Consider the following 18603-nt stretch of genomic DNA (forward strand, 5'->3'; position numbering starts at 1 on the left):
GGTAAGGTTCTTAATGGTAATACAAAACAAGGAATATATATATATAACTTCTACTTTGAAGGGACCAAGTTTTGTCCTCCGACTTTGCACATGAAGTTTAAGGAACTATCAGCCTCACTTAGAGTTATGATTTTGGATTTAGAGCTACCTAACAAGACAACTTCCCTTTCCTTCTTTTGGGATTTATTCATGAATCTAAACATCTTAATAGAGGCAAACCATGAATAAAGGTAGTTGGATCAAAGATAAAGGCTTTTTTGTCTTTAAAAAAAAAGGGAACTTGATAGATCTCATTGTCTTACTCCCCATTGCTAGCGAGTATCAGTTGCAGGATTAAAAATCTTAGTTTCAGACTGGGTGATACTTTAGGCTTCTTCGCGTGTATGTAGGCAAGTCTTTGTCCTTTACCTTGCACATGAAGTTGATAATTTTATAAACCTAATCTCGAAGATAAGACTTGGATTTAAGGCTAAATAGTATCCGCCAAGGTGATATCCATCTTTGTTTCCTTCCCTTTATTTAATCGAAACATGCAGTGCATTGCAGTGCAGTGCAGTGCAGTGCAGAGCAGAGACGTCCAAAAGATGATGTCCTCACGCATCCTTTCCTTCATCCAATCCCTCTCATCATGCGTTTGGTATCATTAAAATGCCACTGGCTCTGCCCTCCCATTTCTTTACCAATATTTTCTTGGGAAAATCCACACATCAAGTGTGCCATTAGGGTTTTTGTGACGACCCACTAGTGAGTAAAATAGTACATATGCCCACATAATGACCAAATTATGGGGATTTGCCACTCACACGTTCTCTCCAACTGTCGCTACAATAAAACCCATTTCTTTAATGCACTGGAAAAGAAGGGAAATCCCTTCTCTTCTTTTACTGCGAAGGACTCCTAACTAACTTTGCTACCATTATAATATCCAAAGCTGGACAGTTAGAGAGAAGACTATGTCACATATGAACATGGGGATCTTTCTTTCTTTCTTCCTTCTTCTTCTTCTTCTTCTTCTTCTTCTTTTTCTTTATAAGATGAACGTGGGATCTTGTCCCCATGGTAGTTGAATGCATTCGACAGGAGAGGAGATAAATATTAGATTAGTCAATAGAGAGAAGAGAAGAGAAGAGTTGTAAAAGATAATGAGAAAAAAAATAAATAAAGAAAGATATCTCCTCCAAATCTTTTAATAGGATCGATCAGTGGTAGTAGCCTTTGTCCATCCTTTTCCTCCACCACATGCTCCCACGAGCCCTTTTGAACTGGGTAGCTGTCTTCAAGGCCCACTTCAAGGCCCACTTGCGAGGCCTACCTATGCGGAGTCTCCAATGTTTAAATACTATGTAGTAATAAAAGGTGTTCAAGTACACCAACCAGCCTCTGTAATGATAATTTAGATACCTTCTCCTTTATTATTATTATTTAAGAAAAATGTTTGGAAATTCACATATTTGTTCTAAAAATTCTAGGATATTTTTATATGAGTTGAAATTATGCTGCACGTGTGGGTTGCTCGTGCGAAATTAAAAGCATGTGTTCTAAGAACCTAAATAGATGAGGTGAAGGTCTACTCCGGAGATCTAAGATGCTGTCTATGATTTCTTGTCAGAGAGAATGACTTTTTTTTACAAGAAAAAAGAAAAAAAAAAAAACTGTGTATGATGCGATGATGAAATGATTTCTTTGACTTCCTTTCCTTGTCTACTTCATTCAATCGCTGCCTTTCTCTTTCAAAAATATATATATATATATATATATATATATATATATATATATATATATATATATATAAATATATATTTTTCTTCTCCTCTTCCTTTTGTTTGGCTTCTTCTTATATAGATGAAGAACTCTAAAATAATAAAGGCAACCAAGAAGTAAATTAATCCATTATCTTGTGTACTATCCTCCCTAAAAACTGGAAAATTAACTCATCCTAGCAACACGCATTGTTGAGAATAAAGCTGATTAAATACAGAGTGAAGCCCAAGATGTTCGTTATTAAGGATCAACAAGGAAAGGGAATAAAATCCCGGAAATAAGTAAGGAGTAATTATGGGTTGCTCATGATCTAATCAGACAAATATATTTGAGCTTTACTCAATAACTCTACGTGCTACTCCCAAGACACCCCATGCGACTCAAAATTTGGATTTTTCCTTCAGGTTGTTCGGAAGGACATTTCCTAGTTAAATCCGTACTTTTATTTTTGTGAAAGAGTGGTTAAACCCGTACTTAAATAGTACAAGTAGTATTCCTTTTCTTTTCTTTTTTTTAACTTGTAGATCTAACGTTTTAATCTTTTAATTCATTCGTAAGATTTTTTAATTAATTTTTAAAACAAAAGGTCACGCATGAGTTAAACTTTTGTTAATCACGCCCCAAAAATTATGATTAAATTGTGCTTATTAAATCTGGTTAAATGAAATAGATGCCATGACGTTTGCCAGGCGATCAATAGTAGAAGTATCTCCTGCCGAAATTTATATCCATAAAGAGAGAGAGAGAGAGAGAGAGAGAGAGAGAGAGAGAGGGAGAGAGAGAGAGAGAGAGAGAGAGAGAGAGAGAGAGAGAGAGAGAGAGAGAGAGAGAGGAAGGCTCGCTGATAATTTTGTTATCAAATCTCGTATGGTTCAATAATAAATGGATTAAATGCCTCATTTTAAAAACGTATAAATTAAGGGTGTTTTAGTAAATTTCATCCATGGTTTTTTTTTTCCCTACTCCCAAGATCTCTCTCTCTCTCTCTCTCTCTTCTCATACACACCTTCCCCACCTCCAGCGTTGGTCACATAGATCACGCTCACAGGGGGAATTCCTTGTCCCTTAATTAAAGAGGGAATCTTTGGGAGGTGGTGGAGGTCGTGGTGGAGGAGGCGGTAAAAAGAAAGCCAACCAAAAGAGAAAGGTAAACTGCTACTTACCACTTCTTGTAAACTCCTCTTTTCTCTCTCTCTCTCTCTCTCTACCCTTTACCTTCTCGCTCTCCCTCATCTCATCTGTAATTGGTCTTTCTTCCTTCCTCAAGCTGAGCTTTCGGGACTCGAATGAAGCTAAGCATCGGGGTAGAGTTGCGCCAAGGAGAAGGGAAGAGAGGTTTGGGTGGTGCCGAAGAATGAGAGAGAGGGTGAAAGATGGGCAACTGCGGAACCAGAGAGGAGAATGCCGTCGTCGCTGCTCACGCGCAAGGTCTGTGGTGATGCATTTGCGATCCTGATTTCTAGTTCCCTTCTTTCTCCTGGTTGGTTTTGGGTTGTTCTTCGAATCGTTTGTACTTTTGTCCCAAGAGATTGATGGGTTTCGCTAAAAAAATTCATTTTGTGAAATGGGTTTTTCCAAAATTTGATTTTTTTTGGTGGGGAAGTCTTCTTGATTTGGTATCGGTCCCCTTTATTGCATTGTTGCAATGTGGCTGGTTCGCTTTCTTTTGCTCTTTCCTGGTTCTTGATATCGTTTTATTTCTCTTTAATTTCACTCGGTCTGGCTTCTTATTTTCTTGGTTCTCAGATTGCGGGGAAGACATTATATATATATATATTTATTTATTTTTTTAAGTAATTTTAAAAGTGTCTATTTTACAGACATATTCCTTTTGGGGCTAGGATTGGATTGGAAAGTTACTGGAATTCTGATTTACATAGTCAATGTTGTATTCCGTGAATAATCACCTGCATGCAACTCTTCAACAGATCTAATTTGCCAATCGATCTTCTCAGCTTGATTCCTTGATAAACTTAAAATCTACTTGTTTCTAACATGCTAAACTCTTAATTATTTGAAGATAAAATCATTGTTTCGTCAAAGTAACATTAAAGCCATATTTTTATCTGTTAACTTCTGCATGTGCCCAAATCATTCAGCTTTACAGTTCCTCCTTTCTTTTGTTGCTCTTTTTTTCTTTTTCTTTTTTTTCTTTTAGGTTACTTTCATTTCAGCAGTTGTATTCTTATGCGATCTTAGTAGATTTTTGAAATTTATATGTACGCAAACTGTGGATTTGGTTAAAGCGAGTAAATTGTCCTTGATATTTCCTGTCTGCAGTTCAGCAGCTCCAAATGTTCCAACTTCCTGCCAAAAATGGTCTTCCGGAGAAGAAGCATACTCGCACCTTCTCAGACATGAGTGATCCTTCTACACCTAGAAATATTGAAGATTCACGAAACATTGCAATATACACCAATGTGATTGCCTTCACATTATTCGAGCTTGAGACAATTACAAAGAGCTTTCGCCCTGATTATGTCCTTGGTGAAGGCGGCTTTGGCACTGTCTACAAGGGATACATAGATGAGAATGTGAGGGTTGGCCTCAAATCACTTCCTGTCGCTGTCAAAGTACTCAACAAGGATGGTCATCAGGGACACCGTGAATGGCTTGTAAGTTGGTGGTCGTTCATCTAAATCTATGCCTTTTATGGAGAAATAAGATTCTATATAGGAGCTCCATGGTCAAGCTTGTTTGACATATTCTCACATGGGCAATAGCCGACAAATTCGGCACATTAGTTGACTTTGTCTTCTTTGTTGGCTCACATTAAATTTTCATCCAGTGAAGAGACAGTAATTCATTCTCTAGAGTTATATAAAACCTCTGGATGGTTTTGACTACTATAAATGTCATTCTAGATTTTCAGTGAAGCTAAATATGCAACTCAAGTAATTCTTCCTCACAATATTCATCTAAACCAGTTTTCTCTTTGGCCACATTAAAGTGGTTTATCTTTTGAACATGTTTTCTACTTAGTTTGACGAAATCCCACCTGTAGGAGTATCTTTGTAATTTGTCTTTTCGAGAACAAGGTTGACTTTTTTTGTTTTAACAGACGGAGGTGAATTTTTTGGGACAACTAAGGCATCCTAATCTAGTAAAATTGATTGGATACTGCTGCGAGGATGATCACAGGCTTCTTGTGTACGAATTTATGTACCGGGGAAGTCTTGAAAACCACTTATTCCGAAGTAATGGTTCTATCATTTTCTTCTCTATGAAAGTATCTGGTTTCCTTGTTTGATGGTATTCATATGTAAAAATGTGGACATTCTTTTTTTTTCCTGCTGTTTCAATGCCCTTTCACTCATGTGTGCAAGCATGAGTTATATGCATTAGAATATGAAACTTATAATCTCCTGGCATTTTGGAGATTGAACTTCTTCAGAAGTAGCGTTTTGAAGGTGGAGTTTCCTTAAAGCTATTAAGATACTCTGCAACTCTTAGACATGTCAATTTTGTTTATGTTCTCCGCCATATCCATAGTATACTTAGAAGTTACATCTGCTAATATTGGAGATGGTATTACAAAATTTGAGAATAGATAAAGACTGCACCCCTTGTGTTAAATGATTTCTGTGTCGTCCTTTACAATCTCCCACAGTTTAGTTGACACTAACATGCCAGGAGCTTGTATCTTGCAACTGATTCTTTTGCTTGCTCATGCATTTTATTTATAGTTGTGCAAAGTTTTACCAGTTCAACGGTTGTCATCAGATCCATGGCCATAAATATGTCTGCAGTTATAGTTGCTCATGTGTGTCTACTATCATTTCTTGAGCTTGACTGCTCCTGTCTTATTCCACCCTTAAAGAATTTAGCTTGAAATGGCTTTCTTGGGGATAGATCTTGTGGATAAATGTTGGGAGTTGCTTAACCAGCCTGACAAATTTTGGAGTAATACTTCTAAATGCTATGAGAGCTATTAGTTGGATATTCACCTGTTAGATGCATCATTATCTGATGGGGGTTCAATCATTATACACTTGCCAAAGTTACAATATATACTAGTGTGGAAACCTTTGTGATAGTGGTTATACAATTTCTTGAGACTGTCCATGCAGAATGGCAACTATGTAATATACATGCATGGAAGATATATCCAGACAAGGAAATATACATGCATGCAAGATATGTCCAGACAAGGTAATATACATGTTGCAATGTAGCAACTAGGTAATATACATGCACAGAATATTTACTCGTAAAAGTGTTTTCTGCAAATCAACTGTGATTTAGTCATACAAGGTAATATGCATACGCCTGAAGCTTTCTTTTTCTGAAGAACAGAAAATGTTTGAATTCAAGTGCTGAAGAGTTATTATGCTACAGACATCAGGTGCCACTAGCTGACAAACTAATCATATATATATACGACATTAAAGCATGTCTGAAGTGCCTAATTTGTTATACAAGAGATGGCATACATGTATTAGAGAACTTCAACTGTATTGTGATTGCATGTCTTTTATATACACTACAGTACTACACATTACCACTGATTTATTACGGGAGAACTACATTGCTGAACCTGATTTTTCTTGCTTCATATTCTCAGAGACAGCTGCTCCATTATCTTGGGCAACTAGAATGTCAATAGCACTGGGTGCTGCCAAAGGGCTAGCTTTTCTTCACAATGCAGAAAGACCTGTTATCTACCGAGATTTCAAGACCTCAAATATTTTATTGGACTCTGTTAAGTAGCAATCCTTTTGATTCCATTCTTCATTCCTGTTGTGCTGTTCATTGTAATTCTGAGTGGACTTTGACATGGCTTACTGCTTCTTTTCCATATCTTTGCAGGATTTTACAGCTAAATTATCTGATTTTGGCCTTGCAAAAGCTGGACCACAAGGTGATGAGACCCATGTGTCAACACGGGTGATGGGCACCTATGGGTATGCTGCACCTGAGTATGTAATGACTGGTATGATTCTCATCATTGTAAAATTACTTTATGATCTTTTCATTGTTACTCTGATACTTTGGCTATGTTACCACTGGAATGTGTTATGTCTATAATGTTGAATCATTTTAATCCCCAAAAATTAATTCTCGAGGGTGCAAGCCTGACTATCATTTCCCTAGATTTGCTGTCCTATCAATATGAGTACTCTGGACTGAGCTGAAGGAGCTGGCATAGAAATCTGGCCAAATTATAATATAACTTTTTGTTTGACATTCCTGGTAGGGTGCAGCTGTGTTGAACGATCAATTGTGATTTCTCATAAGCTTGCTGATTTTTCCTTTTCTTCCTTGTAGGTTAAATGGTCATACACTATATATCTGCTCCCATTTTCTACTGGTTCTGAACTATTTCATTTCATGAGCAGGTCACTTGACAGCCAGAAGTGATGTCTATAGCTTTGGGGTTGTCCTTCTCGAACTCTTGACAGGCCGACGGTCTGTGGACAAGACACGCCCCAGCAAGGAGCAGAGCTTGGTTGATTGGGCTCGTCCCAAGCTCAATGACAAGAGAAAGCTGCTGCAGATCATCGACCCCAGGTTGGAAGATCAGTACTCAGTTAGAGCTGCACAAAAAGCCTGCAGTCTGGCATTCTATTGTTTGAGCCAAAATCCAAAGGCGAGGCCCCTTATGAGTGATGTGGTGGAGACTCTCGAGCCCCTACAAGGGAGTGGCGGAAGCGAGGGCTCTGTACTGACCCTCCCTACCAATGGACTGCCTGGTTACAGGATGCATCGCAGACTCACTGGAAATGGTGCCAACTGTAGAGCAATTCCAAGTCCAAAATGTTCCCCAGCTGTCCCAGCATGCAGGGTGAGGTGAGTTTTCTGCTCTACTATCTGGAATAGGTTTCAGTTGTATATGGAGAATCTAGTTGTTCTTATGTGTCTGTGTGTGCACCTGTGTGGGTTTTTGTTCGTCCCCCTACTCCTTCGATGTAAATCTGATCCACATGCTGTTTTAGGGTCTTTTATTTTTCATAACGATCCTATGTATCTTGACTGAGGCAACCTCGCCAAAAAGGCTAGGTTTTATCTTAAAATGGAAGCAAGTGGGACCAAATTTCCCTTTTTCCTGGCAAGCAATTATATTTCAATTTCTCCGATATGATATGAAGTGCACTTTTCTTTTTTATGCTGTTTCTTTCTTGTTTTCTACATTCTCGAGATAATTGTGAGAACAGAGAATGATCAAGTCAGCTGTTCGGCAATTAATGTTTTGATATTACCACTGACCTCAATAGCTTTGCCTTTGTTTTTGGTACAATAAACTAAGCGTAAGACATCTCAAACATGAAATGCATATAATTCTAGTCTTACTAGACATACTTACAATTTGATCCTCAGGAAATCTGGGACCTAACAGCCGTAGGTTTCAATTCTATAACTCTCATTGCTGCAATTAGTTCTTCATTACAATTTCAGATTGCCCAGGTTACAACGTCACGATTGACTTCTCTAGTTTGAGTTTGCCATTTCTCATTCCTGTCCTCTCTTACAGGGAGCTCTAGGAATGCTGATAAATTGTCCTGAGTGGAGTTGAATTTTCCTATGAATGTTATATCCTACTTTTTAGCATTAAGTGCTTCACCTAATGCTAAATTAGAAGCTACCATGTCGCTATACAACTTGCACATATCTTTTCCATGCTTTCTCTTCCATTATTCAGGTCATATAATGAACTTTCCGCTACTGTTTCATTGTTGCAAAATTTTATGGTTGATATATCACTCTCTCTGTTTTTCAACTTTATATATTTGGTACAAATTGAAACTACTATAGCATTTCTTTTTTCCCTTTTCATTCTTATTCTTCATCAGTTTCACCAAAGCCATTGATTCCAAGCACTCATTAGAAGAAGATAGAGCAGCTCTTAACATATATGCTACTAAATTACAGAGACAACCCTTTAAAACTTCCAACTTCTTTGACAAGAGGAAGCGCCTCTCAATAGGGTCAATTATTTGTTTCCAGATAAGTAGAGCTATCAAATTATGGAGGTATCTTGGATGGTCCTTTTCCAAGCTAACTCTGTACACATAATGCCAACCCATTGGACTTGAGGGCATTAGAATCTTATCAATAATATGATGGTGTAAACACATAACATATAGATAGCAATCATCCTCAATCTCCTTGGCCAAATTAAAGGCAAAAACATTTATATTTATACCACTTTTGGCCTGGATAAGAGTCCTAATTTCTTTTCTTGCTCCTATCCTTTTGAATTGGAATGTTTCTTGGCTGGCACGCACTTGCAGAGTTATGGTTGCAATTGCCTCCTGATCAGGTTGAACTCATTTGTCTTCTTTCCTTGTCATCTCCATGGCTTCCACATACTCAGTTTTCTTTTTTTAGTCTCTCTTTCCGTTAAAAATTTCCTGACATCTAAGCATGTAAAGATTGTGGTTGTCTCTGTCTTGATTATACGTGGCAGTGACCCAAAATGGCATAGATTACAGTGAGGTGGAATGGTGTTTAATTAGGACAATTATGTGGATTTATCATGCTCTTCAATGTCATAGTTATTATATAGAGTTCTGGTGTACACCAAGGAACCTCCCAAGCTTTATTAATGTATTGGGAGATATCAAGGAGCATACAAAGGATTAATAAGAAATGCAAACCAGAAATTCTAACATCCAGCATCTCGTCACTAACTTTGAGAAGGCTCAAAAATTAAAAAAATAAAAACAAAAACAAAAACAAAAACTTTGAGGAGGTTCTTTATGCTCTTCTGCCAAATTTTGACTTGTGAGTGCACCTTTGAAAGTTGTGCTTAAAATTTTGACTTAAAGGCCTGAGATTGCCCAAGATATGATGCTAGATATCCATTAAAGTCAGTAGTAGGTAGCATCAAATTTCACCTTATAAATGCGCCTAGATATATATTTCCATATATAAAAATTCTAACGCATATCGTAATACCAAGAACAAATACAAATGAATATTAATTGGCATGATTTATTTAGATATCAACTGCAATTAATTATAAAATTGGCCATTATCAGCCTCCCTCTCTCTCTCTCTCTCTTGCATGAGGTAACGAACGAAGTGCATTCTTGTTCACTCATCACGAGTCACAACAAGATCTCCCTAAGTGGCAATTTTGTCATTTTGTTTGCAGGTCCTCTTCCTCTCCCTAGAAAAGATCACTGTTGCATCTTCCTTAATTTGCCCAAATTATTCCTTCCAAACGAACATACTCACATACCTTCTCTCCCTAAGACTTCTACCATGGGCAAGAAAACAATCCACCATATCCTAACACTCGCTCTCCTCTTCACCATCCTCTCCAACAAAGGTAATACCTTCCACTCTACAACAGTCTCTCAATAAAATATATGTATATGTATATGTATACTTGAGGAGCAATTCGTGAATTCTTTTGGTTGCAGTAGGCGCCGCCGGCGACGAGCGGCATGCGACAATCGAATACCTGCCGGTCAGGCCGGTCGACGAGCAGTGGCATATGACCGCCGCCGCCTTCGATCCCTTCCAGCTGTGTCTCGGGTGCAAGTGCTGCGCAGCCAACGACCCTTCCAATTGCATATCAACCTCCTGCTGCTTTGGCATAGATTGCAATCTTCCAGACAAGCCCTTCGGGGTCTGCAGTTTTGTGCCCAAGACCTGCAACTGCACCGCCTGCCAATAACTCTCTCCTTCCTCAGGGTGCTAACTGGTAAGTTACACTCAGAAAGAAAGAAACAAAGAGTAGAATATAGATACATGCATGTTGGAGGAGTTCATATTTGTTTAAGGATGGATTGATTAAATTCAAGATTTATTTGTGTGGGTAAATATGTTATAAGCTTAGTTGTTGGTTTATTTGTTTGGATTGTTCTTGAGTGCACTGCGAAGGAGATGTGTGCATGAGTGGTTCATATTCGTCCAGGGGAAACAAATACATTTAATTTTGGAGTCTGGACTCCATGACCAGTCGAGAGAGAGAGAGAGAGAGAGAGAGAGAGAGATGATGATGACAAGCGTGGTGATGAAATGGTCCTCTTTAGGCCACCAAATCCATGAAAATTTAATTAAAGGGAAAACGTCACAGTGAGACGATCACAATAAAAATTGGGCAAATTATATTTTATCCTTGTGGTCCTATTTTAACTTAGTTAAAAAATTACTCTCATAAAAATACAGTCTGATTTAATAATAATAATAATAATAATAATAATAGTTTAATCACTTATACTGCTGTATTTTGGACCACAGAGGTTACAATATGGTCAAATAAATGAAATTTATACTAATTTGCCACTTTGAGGGTGCTGATTAGCACAATTGGGAAGCTTCTTATTGGCCATAGCAGCATTAAAATAGGAAAGCAATTACCTATCTAGCTGTAGTGTATCAATTCTAGGATTGTGTGAAATCTTCGAGACCAAGAAAAGATTTTCTTTTCCTTTTTATTTCCCCTGTATGCTTTGAGGTGATCAAAGAACATCTGTTTAGCTGCATAAAATCCAATAATTAGAGTATCCAAATTTCCAGTAATAAATCAGAAATTTGCACATTAAGAAACAGAAGACTACTTTTCGGGTATGCAGATATATGTTTACAATTATAATGGGATTTTTAACTTCAATTTTGCAATACTAAAGATAAGAACTTTGCCTTTTATAAACAGAATAGTACTTCCTATATCTCAGACTAATTTCGACAACCAACCTAATTCACAAGATGGAACATTAAACCTTCCGGATTGACATGTTAACCAATTACAGCGAAAAAGATATCTTCAAGTATAAGCTGCTAGTTGATGATTAATTCTTGTGAATGACATAAAGAGCTTTCTCAAAGTACCAATGTGTAAATTACTACTATAATGGATTTTAAGGACAACACGACTAGTATTTAGTACAGTTTATTCTCCAAATTTTGAAAGAACAAAAATCAAAAACAAAAGCCCAAATTTGATCTGGCCCAAAGCTGGATATCTAGAATACAAGTTCAATTCTTCTGTCTATTTATGATCGATCACACAAGTCCAATGAGCCATGAACTCAAGTACACTCAGACTTACTCCTATCTGATTTCCAACAATTTGTCTATTGGCATTTGAGCCACCATTGGATGTAGTGCATAAACTCTATACCAGGATGACAAATTAATGAGAGCTAAAAAGGCAAAGGTTCAACTTTTAACTATGAACAAGCAAGAAAAATCAATACTAGATCAGCCACAAAGTTCATGAGTTCCTGATAGCAACTGTATTGAGATTTAAACAAAACTGAAAGTATGTGAGAGATCCCAAGGTTTTTGAAATATGTCACTGGGAGTCACCCACTATTGATCTGCAAGCTTTCTCAGGTGTTAATATTCTATATGCTTTCATCTAGTAAAACATAAAACTATGCCTATTATAAACTCCTCATAAGTTGGTTTAGATGATCAGGATCTAAGTTGGAAAAGAATCAAATGGATATAAATTCCAACCTAATCTTGTCATCAATAGGTTCGTCTCTTGCAGGCTTTGTCATCTTTCATGCTTTCCTCGTTCCAGAACATAATTTCAAATAACAAAATCTTAGTGGAGCATGATTCAATGCCATGTAATAATCTCTTAATGTCATATCTTACCCAATTTGTTGTCATATTGCCTTCTCCTTCATAGAGAATTTCCTAGCAATCCAAAGGAAGAGATTTAGAAGACTAGATACTAGATAAGACGATGGGTGCCACCTAATGCTTTTGTCTTAAGTAATGTCATTACATTAGTTAACTTGCTCTCTTGCTTTTCTTATACATAATCATTCTTCTTAGACTCTATCTTTAGATTATAATATGATCCATGGAACTACTTGGGACTCTTGACTGCTTTTCCAGTGAATACAAAGAGAAGGGTCACTCAGAAAGGTCTTTCTTTTGGAATGATATCTTAATTATTCATTAGCCATCTTTTTAGCTGACATTTTAGATTCTAATTAGTCTGACCTAAGGTCATGAATCTCTAGTTTATTCTAAGAAAATCTGTTAAAAAATAAATAAAGAAACCCTCTACTCTGAACAATCATATAATTTTTTTTTCTAATATTTATATTTATATTTCTCTCAACTATGATATCTTATTAATTTCATAATTATATTTACTTGATTCCTGATATATAATAAAAGTAAAATTCGAATTTTTTTTTAAAAAAAATTAAGTTCATAACATAAGTTTTTTTTATACTAAAACATTCATTTTATTCTAAAATTAATCTTAATGAATTATATACAATTATCAACTGTGCTTTATGCGCAATTTCTTTTCTTTTTTAATATATATATATATATTTTGGCATCAAGGGAAGACTGTGAGAGGCTACCAGGTTTCTCGGTTGCAGGAAACTACTGCAGTCGTAGGTGGAGACGATCTGCTCCCTTTCCTTCCGTGGGACACATGGTGGGGTATATATTCTTTGCTGGCAAAAACCGTGTCCAGGCGATGAGGGTGAAGATGTGCTTAAGAAGGAAATTGCAACTTCCGAACCAACTAGTTCCTATGGGCGATGAGGGTGAAGATGTGCTTAAGCGCCGGGCCTCGTCTTCGAAGTCCGGTAGGGCCAGGGAGGATGCAGCAGGAACTGATAGGCCGAAGACTCAAGGGCGGTCGTGGGCATCGGTAGCGGCTGGCAGACAAACAACGACGAAGCCGGCAGTGCGACCCATCCCGGCGGAGGTGCTGGCAAAAATCCGGTCACAACTGGAGGACTCTGTGGTGATTGACCCCGAGACCTTGGAAAAGTGTAGAGAAAGATGGAAACTCACCCTTTTCGGAAGATTCTTGGGGAGAGGCATTCCACTATGGAGGTTGAAGGTAATATTGGCTAAGTTATGGAACGGTATAGATGGGTTCGAGGTCTCAGACATGCAAGAGGGATTTTATGCCTTCCGGTTTGAACGGCAGGAGGATCTTACATATGCGCTGACTAACGGCCCCTGGACCATACTGGGAAGGGTGCTAAATTTGATACCATGGAGGAATAACTTCCGGCCATCAAGGGAGGCCTTTGCTACGGCTCCGGTGTGGATCCAGCTCCACAATCTTCCCAAAGAATATTGGGAGTTGGAAGCACTGGTTCAAGTGGCAGCCTACTTCGGAAAACCTCTCCGGATTGATGAAACGACACTAGATCATTCTCGCAGTAGGTTCGGCAGAGTCTGCATCGAGGTGGACCTCAAGCAACCGTTGAAGACGGCTGTCTGGCTGGGGCCAAAGGAGGACCAACTGGAGCAGACGGTGATCTATGAGAGCATTCCGCAGTTCTGCTATCTTTGTGGAATGATAGGCCACAAGGCGGAGGGTTGCCAAGAGGCTCCTGGCTCCAAAAACGGTGCAGACGATGCGGGCCAGAAACAGGAGATGCCGCCGGCGCAAGGCGGCGAACAACCGGAGCGGAAGAAGGAGAAGGAGGAACCAGGGTCAGTGTACGGGCCCTGGTTCACTGTTCAACGAAAAGCTCGAAGAGGATATGGCCCAGCTGGCGAGATATCGAGGCAGAAGGAGGATACTCAAAGGAGACGTGACGAAGCAGGGCAGAAGGAGAACCGAGGCAGCGCTGAGACCACCCGAGGTACGGCCGACCAGAGCCGGAAAGCTCATTTGGGCACGAAGCAACCGGCACAAGCAGCCAAAAACTCAGGATATCCCAAAATGAGAGAAGAAGAGGACCAGAGACCGAGAAGATATCACGATGGCCAGAGTGCGAAGGTTCCCAACCAAAGTCAACCTGCGAGGAAGGGGGACGCTGACAAATGTGAGGTGGGCGATGCATTTACCAGCAGAAAAGGAAAAGGTAAAATGACCATCAGTGCAGATACCAATAAAATATATGAAAGGACAAGTGGTGGGCCCGGTTCACTGGAGCAGGAAGAGCCGACACTGCCTATCAGGGGTACGGCTGTAACTTCACCAAAGCCTACTCTACTGAACCCATCTGCGTCTCAGAAACAGGCCGAGCCACCTGTCGACAAAGGAGCGCATATGGACAAGCCGGGTCATACCTCCACGCATTGCATTGGGATAGCCAATATTAATGGCATGTCCATCAAGCTGGGATCGGGTGGATCACGATCTCAACGGACGTCCTACGTAAAAACCATACAACCAAAGGCTAATGGTCCCATGCAGACTGGCGGGTATCCCAAGGAGGTCATCCAAATGGGCATTGCCTCGGCTCAGTCCAGACCGGAAGAAAGGAAAACGAACGAACCAACGGATACCCACACTGCCGTGGTGGCTACAGTGAAGCAGGCTCTCCGGCTTGAGCTGGACCGGGAGGGAGCGGTAGCTATGGACGTGGAAAAGGAGGAATCGAGCCTGGCGATCGTGGAGGTCGGAGCTCGGGACATGAGCAGTCCGCTAAGAAGCATGGGGGTCTCTGCTGATGATGGGAGGCCCGGGGCAGCTAAGCGGGGCAGACAGGCCTAGCGCGCCCCTCTTCCTCTACCTTAGTGATTCAATGTTTAAGGCCATTACGTGGAATTGTAGGGGTGCTCTCAAAAGAGAAGCACTTGACAGATGTAGGGATTTAAATAGGGAGCATAATCTTGATATGCTGATATTGCTGGAAACCCACACTAGCTGGGAAGGTGCCAAGAGGGTGGCAAGAGCCTTAGGGCGCTGCTGGCGCTGGTTCGCCGTACCGGCGCTAGGTGTGTCCGGTGGTATTATGGTGCTATGGAAGACGGAGATCGGATGGGTGGACGCGGTGGCGGTTTCTCGCTATGCAGTCCATCTAGTGATTACTAACAAGGACCACAGAACTTGGATGTGGACGGCAGTATATGCGAGCAACAACATCCATATTCAGAGTGAATTATGGGAGGAACTATCAACGCTGAGAAACATCAACGTACCGTGGATTATTGGAGGCGACTTCAATGCCTACACCTCAGCGCAGGAGAAGAAGAGCAACGGAGGAGGGGAGATGGGTCCAAAGAGCAAGGCCTTCAAAGCATGGGCTGAGAACATGGGACTATGCGACCTGGGTTATGTGGGAATCCCGTTTACCTGGTGCAATAACCAGGCCGGCGCTAGCCGCATTTGGGTCCGGCTAGATCGGATGCTAGCTAACACTCGATGGGTGGGGGAACACCCTCACTGCAAGGTTTTTCACTTGGACAGATCGGCTTCGGACCATGCACCGCTGCTGCTTACGGTGCAGATGAGCCCTGCGAAAGTGACGCGACCTTTTCGTTTTGAGTTAAGCTGGCTAGAAAATGAGACCTGCGGCAGGGTGGTTGATAGGGTGTGGAGTTGTGCAGGACAGACCAGTCCCATGCATGACTTTACGCACAAGATTTGCATCCTACAAGGTGACCTTAGAAGATGGGCTAAACATGAAGTTGGCAACGTGGAGATGCGGTTTAAAAGCACATGCAAGGATATAGTGGAGATGGAGGAGAGAGATAGCAGAGGTCTGTTAAACGAGGAGGAGCTGCCTTCTCTGAGAAGCTTGTACAATAGGAAGGCGGCTCTGAGTAGGCAACTAAACCTAAGATGGATGCAGAGGGCGCGGCAAAGGTGGGTTAAAGACGGCGATCAAAATACCAAATACTTCCATCTCCTGGCCACTATTAGAAGGCGAAGAAACCAGATCTCCGGAGTGTTTGATTCCACGGGCATCTGGGTGCAAGAGCAGGAGGAGGTAGAAAGGCAGTTCTCGGCCTTCTATAAGGAGCTATGGGATGTGGATGCTGGCATCAACCATTCTACGGTAACTTGGCCTGAACTGCCAGTTTTATCTGCGGAAGAAGCTCAGCGGCTAGAAGGCCAGGTGTCCCGAGAGGAGATCAAGGCTGCATTGTGGAGCCTACCTCGCGGGAAAACACCAGGACCGGACGGTTTGCAAGTGGAGGTGTACATACACTTTTGGGATGCTATGGGAGAAAGCTTGGTTCAGGCGATTAAGCGGTTCTTCACTGCGGCTGCCCTACCCAGACGGTGGGGTCAGACCTTCATCACGCTCATCCCCAAAGTTGATCACCCAACCCAGGTGCAGGAGTTCAGACCCATATCGCTCTGCAATGTGGCTTACAAGATAATAGCCAAGATCCTTGTCGGTAGGCTTAAACCTCTGCTCCCGAAGCTGGTAGGAATGGAGCAGGCGGCCTTTGTGGCCGGACGAAGTATTGTCGATAACACGCTGGCGGCCCAAGAGATGGCACACTCGATGTGCTCAGACAAGAGGTCACCTCCGGTGATGATGGCAAAGCTGGATATGGAGAAGGCCTACGACAGGGTGAAATGGGAGGCTGTCATGGAGACCATGGCGCGTATGGGCTTCCCGGTGGCATGGAGAAGATGGATATGGGCCTGTATCTCGTCTCCTAGCTACGCGATCCTGATTAATGGCAAACAAACTGAGTGGATTCAGCCGCACAGAGGTTTAAGACAAGGTGATCCCTTATCGCCCTACTTATTCATATTGGTATCCCAGATACTGTCTGGGTTAATCAATCAGAAAGTGAGCAGTGGCGAGTTGAAAGCTTTCCAGGTTGGAGATGTGCGGATATCCCACCTTCTGTATGCGGATGATCTGCTGATTACTGCACAGGCCACGTCGGGTAATGCGGACTGCATCCTTGAATGCCTTAGTCACTACGAGGCCATCTCCAATCAACGGGTGAACTTCCAGAAGTCGGCGCTGTATCTGCCTACCTGGTTGCAAGATACTCAGCGCCAGGAACTAAGTGGTAAACTCGGACTCCTGTGTGCGTCACTTCCCTTCCTCTACCTGGGGGTGCTCATCTCTGGCAATCGAGTTAAGGTCAGGGAGCACCAATTCCTGATCGAGCGGGTAGACAGGAAGCTGGCGAACTGGAAGAAAAGTGTGTTGTCGATGGCAGGCCGCTGTACGCTCACCAATGCTACTCTACTAGCAATTCCGACGTACTGGCTAGGAAGCATCTGGCTTCCAGACTCGGTGCTGGACTCAATAACAAAGAGGGCTAGGTCTTTCCTATGGGATAAGGCCAACGGTCGAGGAATGCACCTGGTTAGCTGGGAGACGGTGAGCAAACCTAAAGAGGAGGGTGGCTTGGCGATTAGAGACCTTCGGAAGGCCAGGACTGCTCACCTAGGCAAGCTAGCGCTGAAGGTCTTGAACCAAGAGGAGGTGCCATGGATAAGACTGCTAATTGCTAAATATGGACAGCTGAAGCCTTGGAACAGGTTTGAAGGGCGACAGGTTTCATGGCTGTGGAGGGCGATCAATGGTGTGGCTAGAAGTCTGAAAATGGGATTCAGGAAGTTGATCGGCAACGGATGTACCACAAGAGCGGCGACTGAGCCTTGGATCTCAGTGGTTCCTTGGAATAGACAACCAAGAATTATGGGAAACTCTCTGCTGGATGAGAGAATCAGAGTGGAGGAAATCTTGGACCGTCAAAGATGGAGTAATGGACGTATTATCCGCGAAGCCAAGGAAGAATTGGCTTTCGACATCCTGTCGTTCCAAGCAGGGTGTCACAGCTCTGAAGATAAGTGGATTTGGTGGCCTCATCCGATGGGTACGCCTACAGTGAAGTCGATCTACTCCTTCATCAGTCCAACAGTGGTGGACGCCTGGCCGGGATGGAAGGTGATATGGAGACTCCAGGTAGCGCCTAGGGTCAGAACCTTTGTGTGGAAGCTATCTTGGAGAAGGTTACCCACAAACTCGATGCTGGCTGCGCTTGGGCTGGGATACGAGGCGGTCTGTGGGTTATGCAGAGTGCACAACGAGACTATCAACCATCTGTTCTTCACCTGCAGGTATAGCCGAGAATGCTGGAAAGTGTTCCAGGGCTGTGTCGGCAGTAGGGAAGTCCAGGTGGACGAGAACTGGGTGAACTCTATATGGCAGGCGGACCGGCAGAAGGATATGGAGGTTAAGG

The 18603-nt window shown here is 41.6% G+C and overlaps 1 protein-coding gene across 1 annotated transcript; it reads left to right on the forward strand.

The window, feature by feature from the left end:
• Positions 1–2750: 2750 nt before the first annotated feature.
• LOC140776378 (probable serine/threonine-protein kinase PBL8) lies at positions 2751–7814 on the forward strand. Its single transcript, XM_073120059.1, has 7 exons — positions 2751–2908; positions 3029–3189; positions 4042–4376; positions 4823–4958; positions 6326–6462; positions 6571–6694; positions 7101–7814. Exons 2-7 carry the CDS (start codon positions 3135–3137, stop codon positions 7553–7555), a joined length of 1242 nt encoding a protein of 413 aa, XP_072976160.1. The 5' UTR covers positions 2751–2908; positions 3029–3134; the 3' UTR covers positions 7556–7814.
• The last annotated feature ends 10789 nt before the right edge of the window (positions 7815–18603 follow it).

This window comes from Typha angustifolia, chromosome 14 (assembly GCF_048772165.1).
Source record: "Typha angustifolia cultivar Huaian chromosome 14, ASM4877216v1, whole genome shotgun sequence".
NCBI lineage: Eukaryota > Viridiplantae > Streptophyta > Magnoliopsida > Poales > Typhaceae > Typha > Typha angustifolia.